Source organism: Dicentrarchus labrax, unplaced genomic scaffold (assembly GCF_905237075.1).
Source record: "Dicentrarchus labrax unplaced genomic scaffold, dlabrax2021, whole genome shotgun sequence".
In the NCBI taxonomy this organism is placed as follows: Eukaryota; Metazoa; Chordata; class Actinopteri; family Moronidae; genus Dicentrarchus; species Dicentrarchus labrax.
Window position 1 is genome coordinate 15,835,349 of NW_026136715.1, and position 19,368 is coordinate 15,854,716.

General features: G+C 39.8%; 2 protein-coding genes across 13 annotated transcripts in view; both read right to left on the reverse strand.

The window, feature by feature from the left end:
* Positions 1–40: 40 nt before the first annotated feature.
* Positions 41–11,086, reverse strand: phf8 (PHD finger protein 8). The gene is made up of 22 exons (XM_051425554.1): positions 10,793–11,086; positions 9,894–10,184; positions 9,611–9,696; positions 9,372–9,498; positions 8,940–9,100; positions 7,922–8,063; positions 7,632–7,818; positions 7,368–7,530; positions 7,175–7,262; positions 6,685–6,791; positions 6,472–6,563; positions 5,758–5,847; positions 5,346–5,627; positions 5,166–5,248; positions 4,900–5,069; positions 4,603–4,688; positions 3,767–3,888; positions 3,121–3,455; positions 2,899–2,994; positions 2,703–2,812; positions 2,224–2,584; positions 41–2,134 (listed from the first exon to the last, which is right to left on the reverse strand). The coding sequence occupies exons 2-22, from the start codon at positions 9,989–9,991 to the stop codon at positions 2,046–2,048; spliced, it is 3,075 nt and encodes a 1,024-aa protein (XP_051281514.1). The 5' UTR covers positions 9,992–10,184; positions 10,793–11,086; the 3' UTR covers positions 41–2,045.
* Positions 11,087–11,815: 729 nt separating this feature from the next.
* Positions 11,816–19,368, reverse strand: part of si:dkey-151g10.3 (serine/threonine-protein kinase WNK3) — a 36,833-nt gene continuing 29,280 nt past the window's right edge. For 8 of the 12 annotated variants that reach the window (XM_051425546.1, XM_051425548.1, XM_051425545.1 and 5 more), the window contains 7 exons: positions 18,978–19,224; positions 16,703–16,788; positions 16,263–16,600; positions 15,875–16,110; positions 15,693–15,788; positions 15,447–15,610; positions 11,816–15,160 (listed from right to left, as the gene is read on the reverse strand). In XM_051425546.1, coding sequence (XP_051281506.1) covers positions 14,579–15,160; positions 15,447–15,610; positions 15,693–15,788; positions 15,875–16,110; positions 16,263–16,600; positions 16,703–16,788; positions 18,978–19,224 — 1,749 coding nt within the window. In that variant the 3' untranslated portion in view covers positions 11,816–14,578. Of the gene's footprint in view, positions 15,161–15,446; positions 15,611–15,692; positions 15,789–15,874; positions 16,111–16,262; positions 16,601–16,702; positions 18,614–18,977; positions 19,225–19,368 lie in introns of those variants that run through there. The other 4 variants (XM_051425547.1, XR_007887706.1, XR_007887705.1 and 1 more) reach the window with 4 other exon arrangements.

The following is a 19,368-nucleotide window of genomic DNA, read 5'->3' on the forward strand; positions in this document are numbered from 1 at the left end:
AATATGAAAGTGTATTAAAAATTCACTGACAATTAGGAAATAAGAGACCGAACATTTTTAATAACATGCATGTAACCCGTTTGGACGGGGGGGGGGGAGTTGTATTTAGCAACAGAAATAATGTTTAGATATAAAAATAATCGTACAAAAAAACCAAAAACCCTGAGAATAACTGTAGTCATTCAAATGTATATCTAATGTGGCTTATTAACATTATTAAATTGTACTTTCATTGTAAGAAATCAATGAGAGTACATGTGTTTAATAGAACACAATATTACTTGTTGTATCTCAATGACGACTTTCAGTACACAAAATGAGCTAAATTCAACCTGACTGCAATGAAAACTGAGCCCTCCACTAGACTGAAACATAGTAAACAGAAAACCATTCATCTGGCACACAAATCTCACTTTTCGTGATCCTAAAATAAATTCAATGAAAAAAGAAATTTTGCCCAAGGTATATTTTATCTGTTCCAGGTCGTATTTAAACACATCATGTTTAAAACACACAGTACACACCAACACAAGAGTGGATATCAACATTAATTAATATAAAACTAAGTGGATGAAATAAAACAAGGGCATTTTTCTTCCAGAACAAATCCACTATTATACTGACAAGACAACATGACGAACTAAGCATGACAGTTACTGCGTACAAATATAAAAAATGAACTATTTCAGATATTTTCCAAATACAGCAATGTATCATGTACAAGTTATGTTAAGAAAGATTTCAAAGTTTTTGAACTATAAAAGAACTTAAATTACAACATATATTTACATATCATTTCATCCTGCACCTTCACATGGTTTCACACAATTAAATCAAAATTTCTGCCAACATTTTATCACTAGTACATTCTGTGGAGAGAAAGCACATTTTTCAGATCTGGCCCAAGAATGCTACCAACACTTGGGGCACAAATTATGCCAAATTGCAGGAAACTAGTCTCAACCCATCTTATAATATTTTTCTGCTCTTCCAATTTAGCTATATAAATTACAAATATTACAACTATTTACAATGGCAACTTAAACTGTAAAAAGTCTACTTAAGCAATGGATAACATTTTTGTACAGGTATTGAGTGGTTGAAAATAATTAAAGTAGGGACGAAGAAGATGAGGTGGGGAACACATTCTAGGTTATAACAGGCTACGAGATGGCAAAATGCCACCTTGTTAAATAAATATGATCAGAATAAATAGAATAGTATGATGTTACTCTTGGCATCAGTTAAGTGCTTTCTATTTCATGTGTAGACCTACAGTATATGAAAGAAAATTTGTTGCACAAAAATCATAGACAAATTCCTCTAAAAGAATAAATACATGTGGCATACTGGGAGCTGACCATGAGGGTGCACTTGATTTTTGCAAAACTGTTTGTGTGTAAAGATTGGTGTCCTGTAATCATCATATCACTCAAGAACATGTTTTATGAGGTAAAATGACAGCTAAATACAACACTACAACAGCATGATTGTGTGTTTGTGGGACTGTGAGTGATATACAGATATTACATTCTACCTGACTAGAAAATGTGGTTTGTCTTTCCCTTTTAAAGATTTATGATGACAGTAGAGTGTCTTTGCATAAATAGAGCCTATAAAATTAGCCTAAACAAAAGAAACCATTAGGTTGACGTTTATTTTGCTGGTTGGTCAAGCTAGTTAAACCAATGTCCATTTTGTCACAATTTCCCATTGCCAATGTCAAATAGTATGTGATCATTTAGAGATATTTACTACATTAAGTGTGCATCTAGCACTTTACTGTTCAAAGTCAGATGTGCCTCTCAAAATACCTTTATGCAGATATGGATAGGTGGAGTGCCAAAACAGGATGATAATCAGCTGGGCAGAATAATTTGTATAGGACAAGATATAGTGAGGTTCAATAACAGGTGAAAAAAGTAAACAAATTCATGTAGAGTACAAAATATAGATCACTGTCTCTATTTCCTTCAGACCTACTTTCACGAAAGCCATTTTCTTCATTCCCACTTAAAAGTCTTCAGCCACATTTCCAAAATTTCTCACAAGAGAAGTTTGCCGTTACGATGAATTTTCAGAATTTTTCCAAGTCTCTGTTTTGCTGTTGCAAGTCCTTTCTTTGGGCGTTTCCCTAAATTAAAGTGAAAGGGGAAAGTACATGAGAAAATATGTCTATAGAGATATGAAACTATACTGTCAGTGCTTCAGGTTTATGCTTACCTTGACCAACTCCTGTTGTGCCTTGGCTGGCTAAACCTGCAGGGGATGCACCAGAGTGAGAGCTGCTGTTCTGCGGAGAAAGTGAAGGTCGGCGTGATGTGAGGAATACACCAGGGGCCATGGCTCCGCTGCCTCTAGGGCCTCCTGGGCCAAAAGGCCCTGGTCCTGCTGTGTATTCATGGTCCAACAGACTAGCAGAGTAGTAATCCATCCTCCTGTCTGGGCTGAAGTCTGCCGCAGACTCTGGAGCGGGTGGTGGTGAGGGTGGGGCTGGCTCAGTCTGAACAGGGGGTGGAGTGACTACAGGAGCAGGAGGACGCTGCTTTTTGGTGTACTTCCTTTTAGCAGGCTTTTGTTGCTCCTGAATCATAACCCAAAAAAAAAAAAAAGACATTATCTTTGACTGGAATATTCTTCAACATTATTCACTGGGCACATACTGTACTTCAAAGACCAATAGCCTTTGTTTCCCAACTCACTTGTTGTGCCAGCTTGGCAGCAGCTGCTGCAAGTCCAGTTTCTACAGATGCAACTCTAGCTCCTTCTCTGGCTGGTCGATCTTGTTTGGGAAGGGTGGGCATTACCCTGGCTATAAATGAAAAGATATGATTAAGACATCAACCATCAGAAAGAAAAAAGCAAACGTGATCCTGCTGCTATGCTTAAGCTGGGTACCTTTGGGGCTCCAAGGTGTGTCATCCCAGTTTTTCTTCCTCTTCATCTTAGCCTTGTTAGCATGGTCCTCCTCATCAGACTCCAAGGACGGGTAAACTTAAAACACAAAAATGATTACCTTCATTAAATATGGCTTGATAAATAAATGCTATAAACTTTAGTGCTTTGAACAGCACTGTTGAATAGCAGCATATGTAAATCAATGAGTGAGTCAATGCTCACCATAGTCTGAATCTTTAAAACAGGTTCCTAGAGTCTCTTGCTCATCTGGACTATCCTCATCACTAAGGTGACGGGCTGGCCGTTTAATTGGCCGTTTTCCAGGCCGCTGGATGACAGGTTTCTTCTCAGGACTTCCTGTCTTTTTGACCCCTCCAGTGACCCATACAGCCCTGCCACCCTTTTCCTTGACCTTCCCTAATCCCTCTGTCAGGCCTCCAGAAATGGATAAGGGTGATGAAGACGAGGAAGATGAGGAAGACGAGGAAGGAGGGTTGGCCATGGACAGCATACCCTGAATGGCGTCACGGGTACTGGGAGAGGCTGGGGCTTCCTCACTGAGAGAAGAACAGAGTTGAGCAATCAGTCATTATCTCAAAAATAACCTCCTAAACGTAGCGTAGTGTCAGAGCCATTGCAAATATGTGAACTATGCAAGTTTCAAAAGGTTATTGCAACGACACAGTGAGACATTTATTCTCATATTTATTTCTAAACTATTGCTCTAGTTACCGGTATCCAAACATCAGAAGTGTGTTTCAAATACATAACTTCAAACATCATAAAACTCAGAAAATGTACCCCTTTAAATACATTTATTCTAAAATACCATCACAGACTTCATGAATTTGAGTGATCAAGATCTAACCTGAGTGTTGCAGAGTCCAAGCCAGCCACTTGCTTGCTGGCCTTCAATAAGTCCAGAATTCCCCCAGCACCACCCTTCACACCGTGGGCGGCTAGTGCCTCTTCATCTGTGGTGTAATCCTCCTGAAGCCACATGCACAAGTATGTTATTGTAATACTAAAGCCTTTCTTGGATAATTCATGACAAGTCACAGTAAACAAACTGATAGGGGAAAAGTTAAGTGTATATCCCCTACAATTCCTGTTACATTTCTACCGTATACTATTTTACTGATGTTTTTTTAGCCAGTCTTGTCTTTAGTTACAATTTACACCCAGTGAATTCCACTGGACAGAGCACTGTCTGTGTAACTGCTTAAAGGGGTTAAGCAGTTGTCACACAATAACATAACTTACTGTTAGATAGTCTTGCTATGACAAAAAAAACATAATTTAAACTTGCAATCTCATCACTGCCTGGTTGTTCATGCTCATGGTATCACTTTGGGAAAATTAGCTTGATAAAGCAGTCAATGTAATCTGATTCAGCAGAGGGATTTAAGAGGAACTACAATATAAAAAACATTACTGATGAGCTGTGACCAGCTCAGTGCCAAACTTGGCAGAAGAACCTGGTATGTTTGATATGAAAAGCATAACAAAGCTAAACTCAAAACCATGATGTAGTGTTGTAGTCTGTAATTTCTACAGCTAAATCCTGCAATGGCATGTGTAAAGTAAATTATTTTTTTCCATCTTTGGGACTGAATTACTGACTTATACTGACTTCTATAGCTTAAAGATGGCATTCAGAATTAGCTCCAGAAAACCAAATTGTTGTATCCATAATAATCTCACCTCAATGTCAAAGTCTACTTCTCCTGGCTCCCTGATGCGATTTGGATCAGAGCAGGGTTTGGCTCTGGGCAGCTTCCTGGGAAGACCTGATGGCACATTTTAACACAGTTAGGTCATAGCAGCAAGACGGCTTTAAAACTATACTACTAATCTATAATAGGGAATACATTTAACCAAAAGTTATACAGCTATACTAATCCCTCATAGACTCCACTGGCAGGGTCCTAGAATTAAAGACGTTTTCCATAACAAGAGCAACTATATTTATAATGCTCCTGTTTAAAGTCAAATCCTCACCGCTTAGTTTCTTTTTCTTGCCAGGTCCTGCAGGCTTGCGTCGTGGAGGAGGGGTTTCATCAATCTGCAGCTCATCCTCAGACTCCAAATCAGACAGGCTGGATCCCTCCATGGCAAGATGCTTGTATTTTCCAGCACTTCCTCCACCATTACTGCTGCCGTCCTTCTTACTAAAGACAGAGAACCAGCAAGTTAGAAAGAACCCAAACCTTTGGTATGGCCATTAGATAACAAAAGAAATAAGAACAAATAGCTGCAATACTTACCCTTGGATTTTTCCATTTGTCAGCACAAGTTTCAGTTTACTTTTATTCAACTTCCCTTCAAATTCCTCTAAAGGCAACTCCAACTGGAAAGACAGATAAGAATTGCAAGCAGATATGAGGATGAAACATTCAGAAAGAATGCATTTTCACTGTCATCACAAATGTCTGCAAACAGCGTACCTTGTTCTTGTTTTTGGACTTCCCAGGTTGAAATTTTTTGAGTGTATGTTTGGTGTGAATCTCAATGAGGTCAAGCTCTCCTGCTTCAGCCTTAAGTAGCCCCTTCTGGGCCTTCTTCTTGGTTCCTGGGGGGCCAAGACCCCCTGTCACCTCCTTGGGCTTGGGTCCTTTCTTTTTTCCAGGGGGGCGTCCTGAATTCTGAGAGGTGGTCAGGGGAGCTTTAGAGAGTGGCGAACCTGGAAACTGAGGTCCAGTGCGGCCAATGTTTTGCTGAAAGATGTCCTATCAAAAGAAAGAGAACTATGTAGTCAGTAAAACTGCGAAAAAAAGTAATAGTAATATTTTTATATACACATTTTAAAAATGAAACTGCTGAAAAGATGCTCAAACGTCCAGTGATTCTACTAGTTACCTCAACCAGACGAATCTCCTTGGCCAGGTCCTTCACCAGTGTCTGAGTATTGATGGTTTCTGGAATTTCCACTTCATGCTCTGCTAAAGCCTGTGTGTATGGAGATAACTATCAATTATCTCACAAATTATTTTGCAAAGTTGAATCTAAAATAAGGCATTTTTATTTCAGCATAATATTGTTTAAACTTAAAATGTGAAGGAAAAGTTTGAGAAATACACTTTCTCACATAGAGGTGAATAAGAAAATGAATACCACTCTCATATGTGTTGAAGCTATAGCCAGCAGCTGGTTAGCTTAGCTTAGCACAAAGACTGGAAACAGGGAAACAGCTATCGCAACTCTGAGAAATGGTAACAAAACCCTACTAGCACCTCTAAAGCTCACAAACTACAAAGTAGTTCATAGTTTAATCACTACATAACTGAAGTGACAATTTGCAGTTTTACTAGGGGTTATATGCCAGATTATTTCTTTGTCGTGACTAGTAACTTCCTAAAGTCTCTTCCTGGCAACTGCTCAGAGTCAATGATTCCATGTTATGATTTTGAACAATAATAACAATTTTGCTGTTACTCCTTGCATCCTGTCTGGTGCATGCCAACAATGTCACACCTGGTTATGAATGGAAATAATCCAAGTAACGAAACAAAGAAAGGAAAGAATGATATACAAAAAGATAAAGACAAAGTAATTGAATAAGATTTAGCCAACCTCTTTACGGGTCCAGCCGCGGAAAGCATTGTTTAGGGCCTTGGCTCCATGAACTAGGTAAGTGGCAGGGTGTCTGCGGTTTTCTCTCAAACCTGTGAGACAGAATTACACATGGTTAACAATATCACAATGACAAACAGTAAACACAGTCCACTCAAGTAGTTCGCATAAGGACATAACATAAATATTATGACATTCAATGAACTCCCTCACCTCTGAAGGTATCAAGAAGGTGCTTTCCGACATACCAGCACACAGTCTCAAAGTTGGGAAATCGGAACAGGTCTGCTGTGCTTAATCTCTTCTCTATTTCATATGCCCTGGAAATTATAACACAGCACAGAAAAAGACATTAAGGGTTATTGCCACAAACTTGCAGATTACCTCTGTAAAGATGTGACCAGAAACCATTTTTGACCTTATAACTACAAGAACTAAAAGCCCTAGGAACTAAAAGTGAGGAACTACAGAACCATTCATGAGTTTCAAACAAGGATGAAGAGTCATGAAGATGAAGCCAATTACATATAATGCGTAGGGGATAATGGGAAATAACACTAGAAACGCAATTAGCGGTCTCAAAAGTAGGAAGGATCTCCCGGGTGTTTTTCTTCCTGGTTGATTTTCTGCTTTTAGTATTGGTCTCTCTATTTCACATTTCAGTTAAAAGGGCTACAATAAAAACAGTCCTGAGTAAACTAACCGCAGTTGCATGTCAATGTTGAGACTATGCAAAAAGTTTCCTCCAAAGGCCAAACAGTCCACTGGAGTCAGCACAGCATGAATCCACCCTGCAAGATGAACAAATGGCAGAAGTGTAACCAATTTTTGTTTCAGACTTGTCTAAAACCATTTTTCCTGTAACTAACAAAACAAACAGAAACCCTATAGCTTACCTGTCGGTATGAACAAGGTGTTTCCTTGTTTGACAGAACACTTGTAACACATATCAACCTGGTCTCCAAAGAACATCTCATTCTGGTTAGATGAGGAACTCCACCGCTCAAAAAGTGCCAGGTTGGCTGGTGTGGGTGAAATTAGGTAGAAGATTTTCTCACCCTGAATAGACACAGAGAAACAAGCTCAAACCTCAATTACTTCATGTTCTGTGGTGAGTGTAATTGAAACTGCCCAAATATGAAGCTTATTTTTCCTCTCACCCTCAGGACATGGTACCATACTGAGGTGCCACCAAAGTCAATGTGGAAGTCTGTGTAGCTATCCTTCACTCCCATTAGGCAGTACTTCTGCACATTAGGGCGTTCAAACACAGACTCTTCAGGCCAGAGGTTTTCCACCCATGACAGTTTCCTCACAATCTTCGGAGTCTCCACTAAGTTTGACAGCCTAAACAAAGTCAGAGTCAATATCTTTAGTCTTTTGGATTAACTGTTTGATAGAGAAGTAACATTAAACTCCAGTAACAACAACTGACTGCTCAGTAAAGTACCTGGTCTCAGAGAACTCCAGGCTGATAACATTGAGCACTTTATCTCTATTGGGGCTGTTGTAGTATTCAACAAAGTCTCCCAACCGCATCTTTAGGTCACACTGGCGAGACACATTAATCACATCAATCTCTTTGTCTGCACCTGAAATGAGAACAAAATGAACAAGTTTGAGAAAAGTGTGGATGACTTAGAGGGGAGTAACGGTACGCACATTAGTCTCAAACCATTCGGGACATTCAGTATGTTACTCCCTCGGTTCAGTACGCCCTGTGACCCAAACAATTACTGTCACTAGTCTATTTATGTCTACGGCTTACATGTGCGGAACAGAAATTCTAGAGCTTGAGTTTTACCCAGAAAGTTTTGGCAGAGCACAAGTTGTTGTCTATCATGCTACTTTGTCTTAGCTGGGTTAATCATGATCACTGAGCAGCAGTTAGTGTCCCACTGTGTGTTCAACTGCAGTCAGGTATGTCTGTTGAAATACTTCAAATGTGTAATTTACGACATCACACCATGTGACAATTAGTGGAACGAGACAAAAACAGACTGGCAACCACTCACTACAGATGTGGACCGTGCCAAAGTAAATGCTATAGTGTGTTTATCGCTGCGGACATGGGACCATACTCAGCTGCAGAAAATACAGGTTGAAGCATATGATGCTTGAGAGCATTTTAATCAGAACGTTGTGCCCTGTATAGACAAGCACATGTTGCTAGGAATTATTAAAAAGGCAGAATCTTACAATGGAGCATTACTAACGTTTGTCTCATTGACAATATGCCAGTATTTGAGTGCATTAACTGTTACAGTAAGAATTGAACAGAACTAATGACCAAGCTGTGACCCCAAAATCAAGAATTTTGTGTACCGTCACACCCCTGCTTTGTTATCACATCCAACACAACAGAGAACACGAATGTAAATTTCTCTAATACACATTAGCCTAAAAAGCTCTAAGAACAGTACAGATTTCTGTAATTAAATTTAGTACTAAATATATCAAAACTTTACCGATGTAGTGCTCCACGTCGTTAACACCAAACGATGCTGGAGGAAGGGTCATGCCCAGGCCATCCCGTCTCAGCACCATGACAGGAACACTGAATGAATGCTCTTCCAGGAACTCGACTGTCAGCTGGGCCCCAGACGGCTTTAGCAAGACCTCATCCGCACTGTCATAGAAACACAGGCAGGCACATGCACAAGTTTTGTTTATAATCACAGAGAAAAAATATTCAAAACAGAATGCATTACAATTATGTTACAGTATGTTTTAGTACAATATAATGCAATCAAGTGAAGTTCCTTATGTTCATATCTAACTTTTAGTTGTTGGAACAATATGGGATGTGCATTACAACCAATACATTAAATGCAAATCAAACTTAAACTTGTGAAGAACAAACTTTGCAGGTCTTTGCAGGACAATTAGGAGAGACTTACTTTGGGAAGGTGCGGCTCCGTAGCTCCCTAACAAACTGTGGGCTTCCTGTCTTAACAGGGCGACTTGGATCTCTTGCTCCAGCAGCACCACCATCTGTCTGCTTATTGCCTCCCCGGCGTTTGCGCACTGAGGAAAAAGAGAGACAGAGAATGAGATCAGCAAGTGTATTATTATGTAAAAGTAAAGAGATAGGATCATAAGAAGTTAAGAAAGGTATAATTAAGGAATGGTAACTTACTGACAGATGGCCCATGGGTGACCTGACAGTTGGGGCAGTGATACAGATCAATCTCAGCTGCTTTGTCCTCCTCTACTCCAACACAGCTACACAGAAAACATATGTATTGTATCAGACAGAGAATTAAACACTGTCAAACTAAGAACAGGTAGCCAAAATGTGATGGGTCAAATACAGAGTATACACACAGAAATCATGCAACTAAGACAGATATAACCACATCTTAAATCACACATTGAATCTCAATGCAGACAACACAGTGTTTAATCTGACAATGACCTACCTTCCATGGAACCAGTCTTGACAAATGTCACACTCAATCATGAAGCGTGTCACATCATATGGCAGGCGACACAAGCAGTACACTGGCACCGATGCCATATTGTGTGTGTGTGTGTGTGTGTGTGTGTGTGTGTGTGTGTGAGAACTAGCTTTCAAGATGTCTTAATAAACTAAAAGTTGTATTAACTATGTAGTAAGGATGATGTTATTGTTGAACTGAACTGCAGGTCTATCACTCCACTTCCAGGTTCCTGTTAGTGATACACATGTCCACCGGTATTCACTCGGAAGCCTGTGATAAAAATATAAGAGATAAAAAAAAAAGTTAATAGCTTGCCGTAAGACATGACACTAATGCAACTACATTACAATCTCATTTGTGAGTACTGAGAGCACTTGAGACTCAGCTCAGTCAACTAGCTGGGTAACGAAAGTAGTCGTTTCGGAAGCATTACTTTGTTCTAAAGAGTATTAAACAATTTCATATTCTTTAATATAGCTGCATAATTTGAGAGGCAACAGTTATCTTAAAGCCGTCCCAGACTTTAAATTAAAAATCAGTTTTCTTCTTCTAACTAGTTGGTAACAGTAGCTCACTGGTAGGTCGTAACGTTAGCTCGCTGTTTGTAAACACGCTATGCTCCGTGAATGTTGTATTGCTATCAAAACACTAACGTGTTTAGCATGTAAGCTAACGTTAGCCGTGCTAGCCACCGATGTAGCTAGCCTCAGCATTTCAGAAGATGTTAACTTTAACTTGCGCAAGGAAACAGTTTGTGCAGTTAATTAGCGTTTAAAGTGGCGAGGGCTGCTATATGCATCCGATGCAGCTGGTTCATTTCAACCAAACAAAGAAACGTCGTTTGTTAGCTAAATTGATATTTAACGCTAGCAACTTACCGACATCTCGCTGCGGCAGGCCATGCATTCAAAAGCCGTTGTAATCCCTAGGCAAACCCGGGGGTGGCTGCGGCCTTATTATGCAACGTAAATATTACCAATTTGCTTTACAACATTTTTGTTTATCAACTCCGTAAAGCCTAAATATAGAGGCCAGGCCCAGCAAATTCACTGAACCAGAAAACAAAAATCTGACGCGACCTAAACGACCATAATAACTACAAATAACGGCGTATTGAACTACATCAACGCCATTTCAAAGGCAGTAACGTCAGACCGTTGTTCGTCGCTATCTGCCGTTGAAAGGACAATAAAGTTGCGGACAGTCAAAACGTGGAGTTGCATTCAGGAAAAACACGTTGCGGAATGTTTATGCTACCACAAAGTTGCGCAAACAATTAGAAATAGCCTGCAAACTTGGCTTATTTGTAAATATATAGATAAGTAAATAAATATATACGGAGCTAATTAAAGTTAGTAAAATGAAAGTTAATTATCTTGTGGGCAAAGTATCCTTTTTTTAGACGCTCCGTAAGAATCCGCTTGCAGCTGGTTTGATATTTTTAATGGATCAAATTGAAAATTTCAACAACTTATTTGAATAATAATATTATCATTGCATACTATTCTGTGCTAATGTAGTGCAGACTTTGTAAATCAATCCGTCTTTTTATTGCATTTGTTAGAGCCATTTTGTGTTAGTTTGATTGCTGGGCCATGACTTATAAGTTAAAGCAGACATTATGTTCGTTGTGATGGATACCCTATTTAAAGGTTAAAATATTAAACAAATTCATTTTCACTTTTCACGCAAAAACCTTTACTGAAAGGAATATAGTTTATTAAAATGTGGAAAGTATGCTGTGTTTTAGAAAATGTAAAGTATACTACTTTTATATCACATATAAGTGGCACATAAATGTGACAACCAAATGACTCTGCTGGGCCTTTGCACTGGTCTAAGGAAATGTAGCTTGGCAAGCAAAATTATGGCATGTAAAAAAATTCACACAATGTCATAACTTGATGTTTAACATCATTTATTTTGATTAGTTACAAAACATAAATAAAATCAACAGTTGAATTAGTTACAATTTACAGAGGCTAAATCACCAGCAACAACATACTTTATTTTTCGAGGTTTCTCTGCCCAAATGTCCTTTTACCATTGGTTCTCATTAATGCCATTTTGGGACTCCCCAGATTTTTGTTGCATTAATTTTAAAGTTTATGAAATCTGACCTGCAGCCCAGCAGGAAGGCATATGTCATTCTGTAATGTATCTTCCAGGTTGTAATGGTTAAAAACTGACATCAGGTGTCAAAAATTACCAAAAATTCTCTGAATATAATCTTAAATGACCCTGGCCTGTCAGGACTCAGAGAGGTATATCAAGGCAGGGGAGTTCCATGTAAACAGGGATGAAAACCAGTGTTTTCTAGTTTCAAATAACCTCCGATTTATAATGAGAACACAATTTTACAATTTGTACAACCCCATTTCAAATACAAAAATAATCTTTATCTTTGAGATAACATTTTGGTAACACTTCAAGGACAAAGCCAGCTCCACATCATGAATAATGATAATTAAGCTGTAGCTTGCAATCAACATGTTAGTATCAGACATGACAGCACAGTATCTCACCTTCACTAATAATGAACTACATCTCTGTGACAATGTGGGTTGTCTTGAAAAGCAACAAATACAGAATATCAGTGTTATATTCTAGATTATGCAGTTGTGGTTTCTGAACAACCGTAACCTTTAGCACAAACTATTCCTCCTTAACAATTCATGTTTTAAATCACTTTGACTCACGTTTAGCAGTCTTTAACAACCGGTACAATCTCCTGTTTTCAGTGGCACACAATCTCTCTATTATTAATAAAACAAAAATGCTGTTTGACTACAGGCTACTTATTATGCCAAAAAGTGAACGCCTGACCATCGAAGGTCAAATGTGTGTATGGCTAAGTGCACTGATAACCCAATAAAATGTACAGTAATATATCAGCGGCTGATATATTACACTGTGCATCTACAAATTAAATGAGTTTAGAAATAGAGGAATGGAGCATTTTTGACTAGAGTAAACCTTTTTTGCAGTATGCATAAAGCACAATTATGGCCCACAGTTCAGCTTCTGACAGATGCATTCACACTGACAGCCTATTGTGAAAGACTAAAGAGTTTACAGTTGAAATAAGGAATTAGTCCAGTGCCGAACAAAGTTGACAAACAGGCAAGTGAGGATCTCACAAGGGTGTTGGACATTAAAATTACAACCGGTATATGCTTTAACCTCTCACTTGTTTTGTTGTCTTGAGGAAACAAGCCCAAAACATAGTCAGAGTAAACATTTTCAGATGGGTACAGTGACATATGAGAGGCCGCTTTGAATGAAACAAACAAGGATGCAATTTATAATGCAATATACCATGGGACTATCACAAAGCTTTGTCACACAGAAAAAATATACACTCACACACCCACAAAAATGAAGTAATTTTAAAAGGCAATATGGGAATAACCCATATGGTCTCCCCAGTCTATAGTAACTTGGCAGTTTTTTTCTTTTTCATATTCCTCCTCAGCATGACACCATGGTATACTTTGATATGCAGAGCTCAAACTGAAAGCAAAAAATGTCAAATGTGAAAGCATATCATACTGAAAACAAATTTATTCATGACTGATGAATTATCTCAGTAGGCTGCAAATAGTAAATGTGAAATTTGTGAATATACAGCAAGTGCAAGCAGTTTGCACTCAGGCAAGTCAAGTTAGTCATAAGGTCATGCAGTCTTGAACTGAGGGTATCCAGGTATCCACTGAACATAGATGGCGTATTTCAATTTACCATCGTATTATGAATTAATCTGAATTTATTATATCACATCACTCATGGTAATTTAGACAGTTTCTATGTTACAACTGCTAAACATAAAATAATACAATTGAAGCACATGCTGTACCCGTGCACAAATACTGCAACGGCGTATTTGGTCGCATTGTGGTAATGATGGTAGCCAGATAACTTTGCCGTGCTCTTCTGCTTAACATGCTGTTGTTTCATTTTTTTTTCATTGCCCATTGAAACACCTTTTGCTATAGGCCTACAGTTTTTAAAAGATCAAGTAACCATCATGAAAAGATTCTCTATGCGTCTGGTTTTCATCAATGTGCTTCTACAAAAATATTTTATGCCTTACAGACAAATTCATACAATACATGCTGATCAATTTAGATGACCATTACTAATTGCACTTTTAAAATTGATAGTCCTTTCACTGTAAGCATTGACAAATTAAACAAAAAATGTCAACACACTGTCAAATATTTTGTCCTTCTTGTCTCTGCTAAGGGAGAGTTCAGGTCCAACTGAGTTGGTTTAAAAACAAAAACATGAACGTTAATTTGTGTAAAAGGACATAAGGGATATGTACTCGGATAATCCATAAACACTCACACGCACACTCATAAACGCACACAATCATACATTTAAGAATTTATACATCTCAACACCCAAACATACCATGATTCATAAACCCCAGCGGCTGTGTTCCATATTACCCTCTGTCTGTACATACTAGGATCTATCATCTCTCACATTCACTCCTCATCTCACTCAGAAGTACAATGGAATACCATATATTCATTGCAGTCACAATTCCTTCATGCATACACAGAACTAACACTCCACATGGATCTGCGTTACGTCCTGATCCACTTAGTATTTCCATCTCTTGCACCTTCATATTGAACTCACACTTCTCCATGGTTTCATTTCTGTCCCAGAGGAAGAGTAGAGGTGGGGGGTGTAGGGTGAATTTTGGCACTGGAAGGTAGAGCAGCAGTAGAACAAGAAGAAGAAGAGGTGGAAGAAGATGAGGAACAGGAGCAAAATGTTCCACCAGTAGCAGCAGTGCTATCTGTGGGTGCAGTGGCGCCACTGCCAGGCAGCAGAGGCGCCGCCGTAGACACCGGAGATGTGGGCATTTGGGAAGGCAGCAGCGGTTGGCTTTGAGGTGGTGAGTGGGGCAGCTGGGTGATAGGTTGTGTCTGTGGTAGTGACTGAGACTGTATGGGAGTTTGCATCCGGGGCTGCGGTATCTGTTGGCGGAGTGGGGACTGTTGATAGGTCATCTGCTGGAGAGGGAGAGACTGATGGAGTTGTAAACTTTGCTGCATCGGTGGCACTTGAGCCATGTGCGTTTGTGGTGGTGGTGGTGGTCCCGGAGAGTGCAGGGTGGACAGGCTCCCTCCTCCTGTGTAATGGGAAGGGGCTGCCACAGGCAAGCTGGCAGGGGTGGGGGTTGCCTGGGGGTTCAGTGGTGCCACTGGGAACCAACCTGGTGGAGCCGTCTGTATGGAATATAGTAATGAGCATTAGGGGAATATTATTGCACAGACATAATGCTTTGGTATTGTTGGTTCCTTGAAACAAATGTCAGTCTTAAAAAATATCCTTCTGCATTTCATTCAAAGCTATTTTGCTACTCCTCATTAGGATAATCAGTCTTTCTTCTTTTGATCAACTTTCTCTTCACAGCATTTATGATAAAACATCAATAATCTGTTTGACCATATATTAAAGGGGTTTTTTTTGTATTGTATTAAAATGGATGCATATTATAATGTGTGGGCCTACCTCAGCCGGCTGGCTCCAGCCTCCCAACTCCTGCACCTGCTGAATCTGTTTGATTTGATTCAGTGAAGGCTTGGGCGGGGAGGGGCCCACCGTTTCCTTTGTCCAATTATCAACGAGTTTGTGCAGCTCATCTGTGAATGTGCTTTTTCTTAGAGGGCTGTGATCTGTGGAAAAAAAAGAGATGCATCATACCACTGATTGCCATTGAATCATGTGTTGTTTTGATATGTCGATGAGAAACTGTACCTCTTTTAGCAGGCAGTGTAGTGTGGTGTTCTGGGTTGCAGTATAGGGGCAGTCTACTCTGTTCACCACCTGAGTAACTACTTGACTGCTGAATTCCTAGACAAGAGATACAAGAAACAGTTACACAGAGGGCAAGCAACAGAAAAAAGAGAAAGAGAGAAATAATTGATACAAATCTTTACCAGAGTGCGTAACTCCGTTGTTATCCATGTGAGAGTGAGGCCGCGGTCGGAGCTTGATTTTGGCTGGCCGGGGCCTACGAGGAGAGAGGACAGGAGGTGCCGTGGGAAGGGGAGGCGTTCGGGACAGGGAGGCAGGCAGACTCTGCCTTTGGTCTTTGAGGGAACGGAGCTGTCTGTACAGTTCCTGCAGCTCTCTGTTCTGCTGGGCCTGAAGGGATACCACCTCTTTGATGTGCCTATAGAGCAAGAGACAGAAAGAAGAAAGAAAGAAGAAGGTGTTGAGAATTCTGAAGCTCAGTAAAATCATGAACTGAAAATGAAAATTAAATAATTCTAAACTGCAAATCTTTGGGTAAACAAATTTTTTTATATAAGCAAACTGACTTACTTCTCCCTGAGCTTGTGTAGTTCTTTTCTCAGGTCTTCGTCCTCCAGCTCACTCTCATCATCATCATCACTGCTCCCTAAGGGTGAGTGGCTGTGCCCATGACCTCGAGGCAGGTGAGCCATTGCTGGGGTCCTCTTACTTTCTTCCTTCTCTCCCTCCTTTGCCCGAGATTTCCTTCTATCCCTCTCCAAATTGGGAGACACCGGGGAACTGTCAGTGTGCCTGTCCTCTCTCTTAGTCTCAGCCTGGGTTACAGAGAAGCGTCCCACTTTCCTGTGAGTGCTACCATGGCCTGATGCCGCATCCTTCTGGGGAGAGGACTGGGGCACTGGAGTCACCTGATGGCAGCAGACATGGTAGACATTAGCTGCTTGTCCAAATTGCAATAAAAGGTTCAGACTAATGAGTGGCAAAGATAAAATCAGTACAATTGCTCCTACCTGAAATCGCCCTTTACGTGACTGAGGTGGATTTAGTGGTGGGGCCTCTTTCTCCTCTCTGAGTGTCTGACTGCTGGAACGTCCATCTGATAAAGAAATAGGGATGAAAAACAAAAAGGGCAGACAAGGACCCAGAGACAGGAACACAGAGACATGGGTATAAAGAGCACATAAATGACGAAGTGGACACACAAAAGCAATGGACAGAAAAATGTACACGACAGAGACACATATAGACGCACACAGATACACAGACACAGGGCATGAACACAACACAAAGGCACAGTGTTAAAAATCACCCACCAATGTCACACATCATCAACTTTGTGACTTACATGGCTTGCATGCAGGTCAATGAAATGTGTAAACATATGTTGGGTTCTATGGCAGTCATTTTTGGAATTACAAACAATAAACAAGTGTAAGTTTATGTGAATGTAAAAAAAATTACATGCTTTAGAGAAATATGTAATGTGTGTGTGGGAAGGGGTGGTAAATGCTTGTTTCAATAAAAACATAATTATAGTAAGTCATTAAATAAACAAAAAACATATTGTGAAATGGCAGTTGAATGTTAACAACAGTGTACCCCCACCCACCCACACATTCACTCTCTCATTCTCACTGGCTCACCATATTCCCACTCATATACCAGACAACAAAGCCCAATATCACATTTGCGATCTGGGCTCAGATCCACAGTGATATTGTTCAGTGTGTTTGATATTTGGGATTACTACATTAGCAAAGTGTGTACATGGATAATAACTGCATAATTTTAGACCAACATAAACATATGCAGCCTGATATAGGTGTTACTTACAGATAATGATCCATTATTAGTCACTTGTGCAGAACGTAACATGCATGTTCATGCATGTGCACTTCTAGCAAAAAAGCTCTGAGCTACTGTTACACATATAACATATATAAACACAAATACATGCAAGATGGCTGGAATATAGTGTGATAAAGCTTAGCTATATGAAAAGCCTACCCATGTACAACAGAACTTGAGAGTAGCTTGTAAGCCCCGGGTGATGTGCACAATATATACTAGAAATGAGTGCTGGGCGTTATACCGGATTAACTGGAATACCAGTTTTATTTCCTGTATGATATACATTTTTCATATACAGCCATACTGGTGCAAAGCTGAAGCAACCGGTAAATATTTGAGAAATATCGCTTTGAATACTTAGATACTTTGAGTATATAGTTTATAGTCTTTATACAACTATTTTTAAATACTTTGTTTTGAAAAGGAAGTAATGTTAAAGTTTTCTATTGCATGTACTCCTGACAGTAGAATAATTCACTATAAACCTAAAAAAAATAAATCTTTTTAATTAAAAAAAATACCTGTCATATACCATGAAACCACAAGAATCTTGAAAAATACCGTGATACAAATTTTTGGTCATACCGCCCAGCACTACTAGAAATTATGATTTACATCATAATCTGAATATTTCATACAGATAATGCAAATTAAAAAGAAATCTTTATAAATGCATCTACTACAACTACAGCATAGAGTCTCATGGAGCAATGCTATACTGTATGAGCTGACACAGAAAGCGTACACATATTCTGAACGATGACTGATTACATAATATCAGCTGAGCAATTTAGCATCTATCTTATCTGTGTTATGACGTGCGTTGCATGGTGCTGTCTACACTGAGCCAGCAGGTGGGGGTGAGGAGGTGAGATGGTTGCTGCTGGCAGTGCATGTGGACTTGGCAAAAAAGGGGGATGTCATATGAAGGCATATGTCCTGGGCACAGGCACAGCTGGGCTTTACTCCAGAGCTCATCTGCACTGGGATGGGCATCAGATTTCTGATGCCAACCTCTTCCTATACTGTGCCAATCTTCCACCCTCCTCTACTTTCCACTGATCTCGCCCCTGGGTGAGTAACCCATGCAAAAAGAAAGATTGCCAAGACAATTAAATTAAGCAAAAAGAAATTCAGAAAAAAAACAAAAAACAATAATGTATGTAGTGATGTCAACACTGACATTACATGGAGACTATTGTCACAATATACAAAAACAGGATTTATTAGCTGTAAACATAAACATCTTTTAACATTAACAGTTCCTTATGGTTAAGAAAGTTACTTTACTATGTTAAAACTAGTACTAGATATTAGATTTAGGCCCATGCCCCAACATCCCATTCTCTCTCTCTCTCGCTCTCTCTCTCTCTCTCTCTCTCTCTCTCTCTCTCTCTCTCTCTCGCGCTTGCTCGCTCCCTAAGAGGACGCTACCTTGCTGGACTCTGGGCTTCTTGAACAAGCTGGCGGAGTGGCGCAGTTTGCACGCCCAGTTTTTGAATTTGCGAGTCCAGGATTTCTTGCTAACAGGATTTCTGATACTAGGACATGTCAGGTTTAGGCCAAAATATCCACCTCCTGCATTGTGCTTCTGCTGTCCATGCCGGAGGGGGATCGGGTGCTGATTGGGGGGCCACGATGCGTCTCCAGTGGTACTGGTGTCAGAGTGTGGGGGTACAGCCTAGAACAGTTAAGACAATTAAGAGTGGCTGCATGGAGTTGAGACGTTCAAAACGGAGAGACACTCAAACATTTAAACATAACAAATATCACAGACAGCTGAAAAAAAACCTGAGTGGAGTCACAATTACACAGCTATACACTG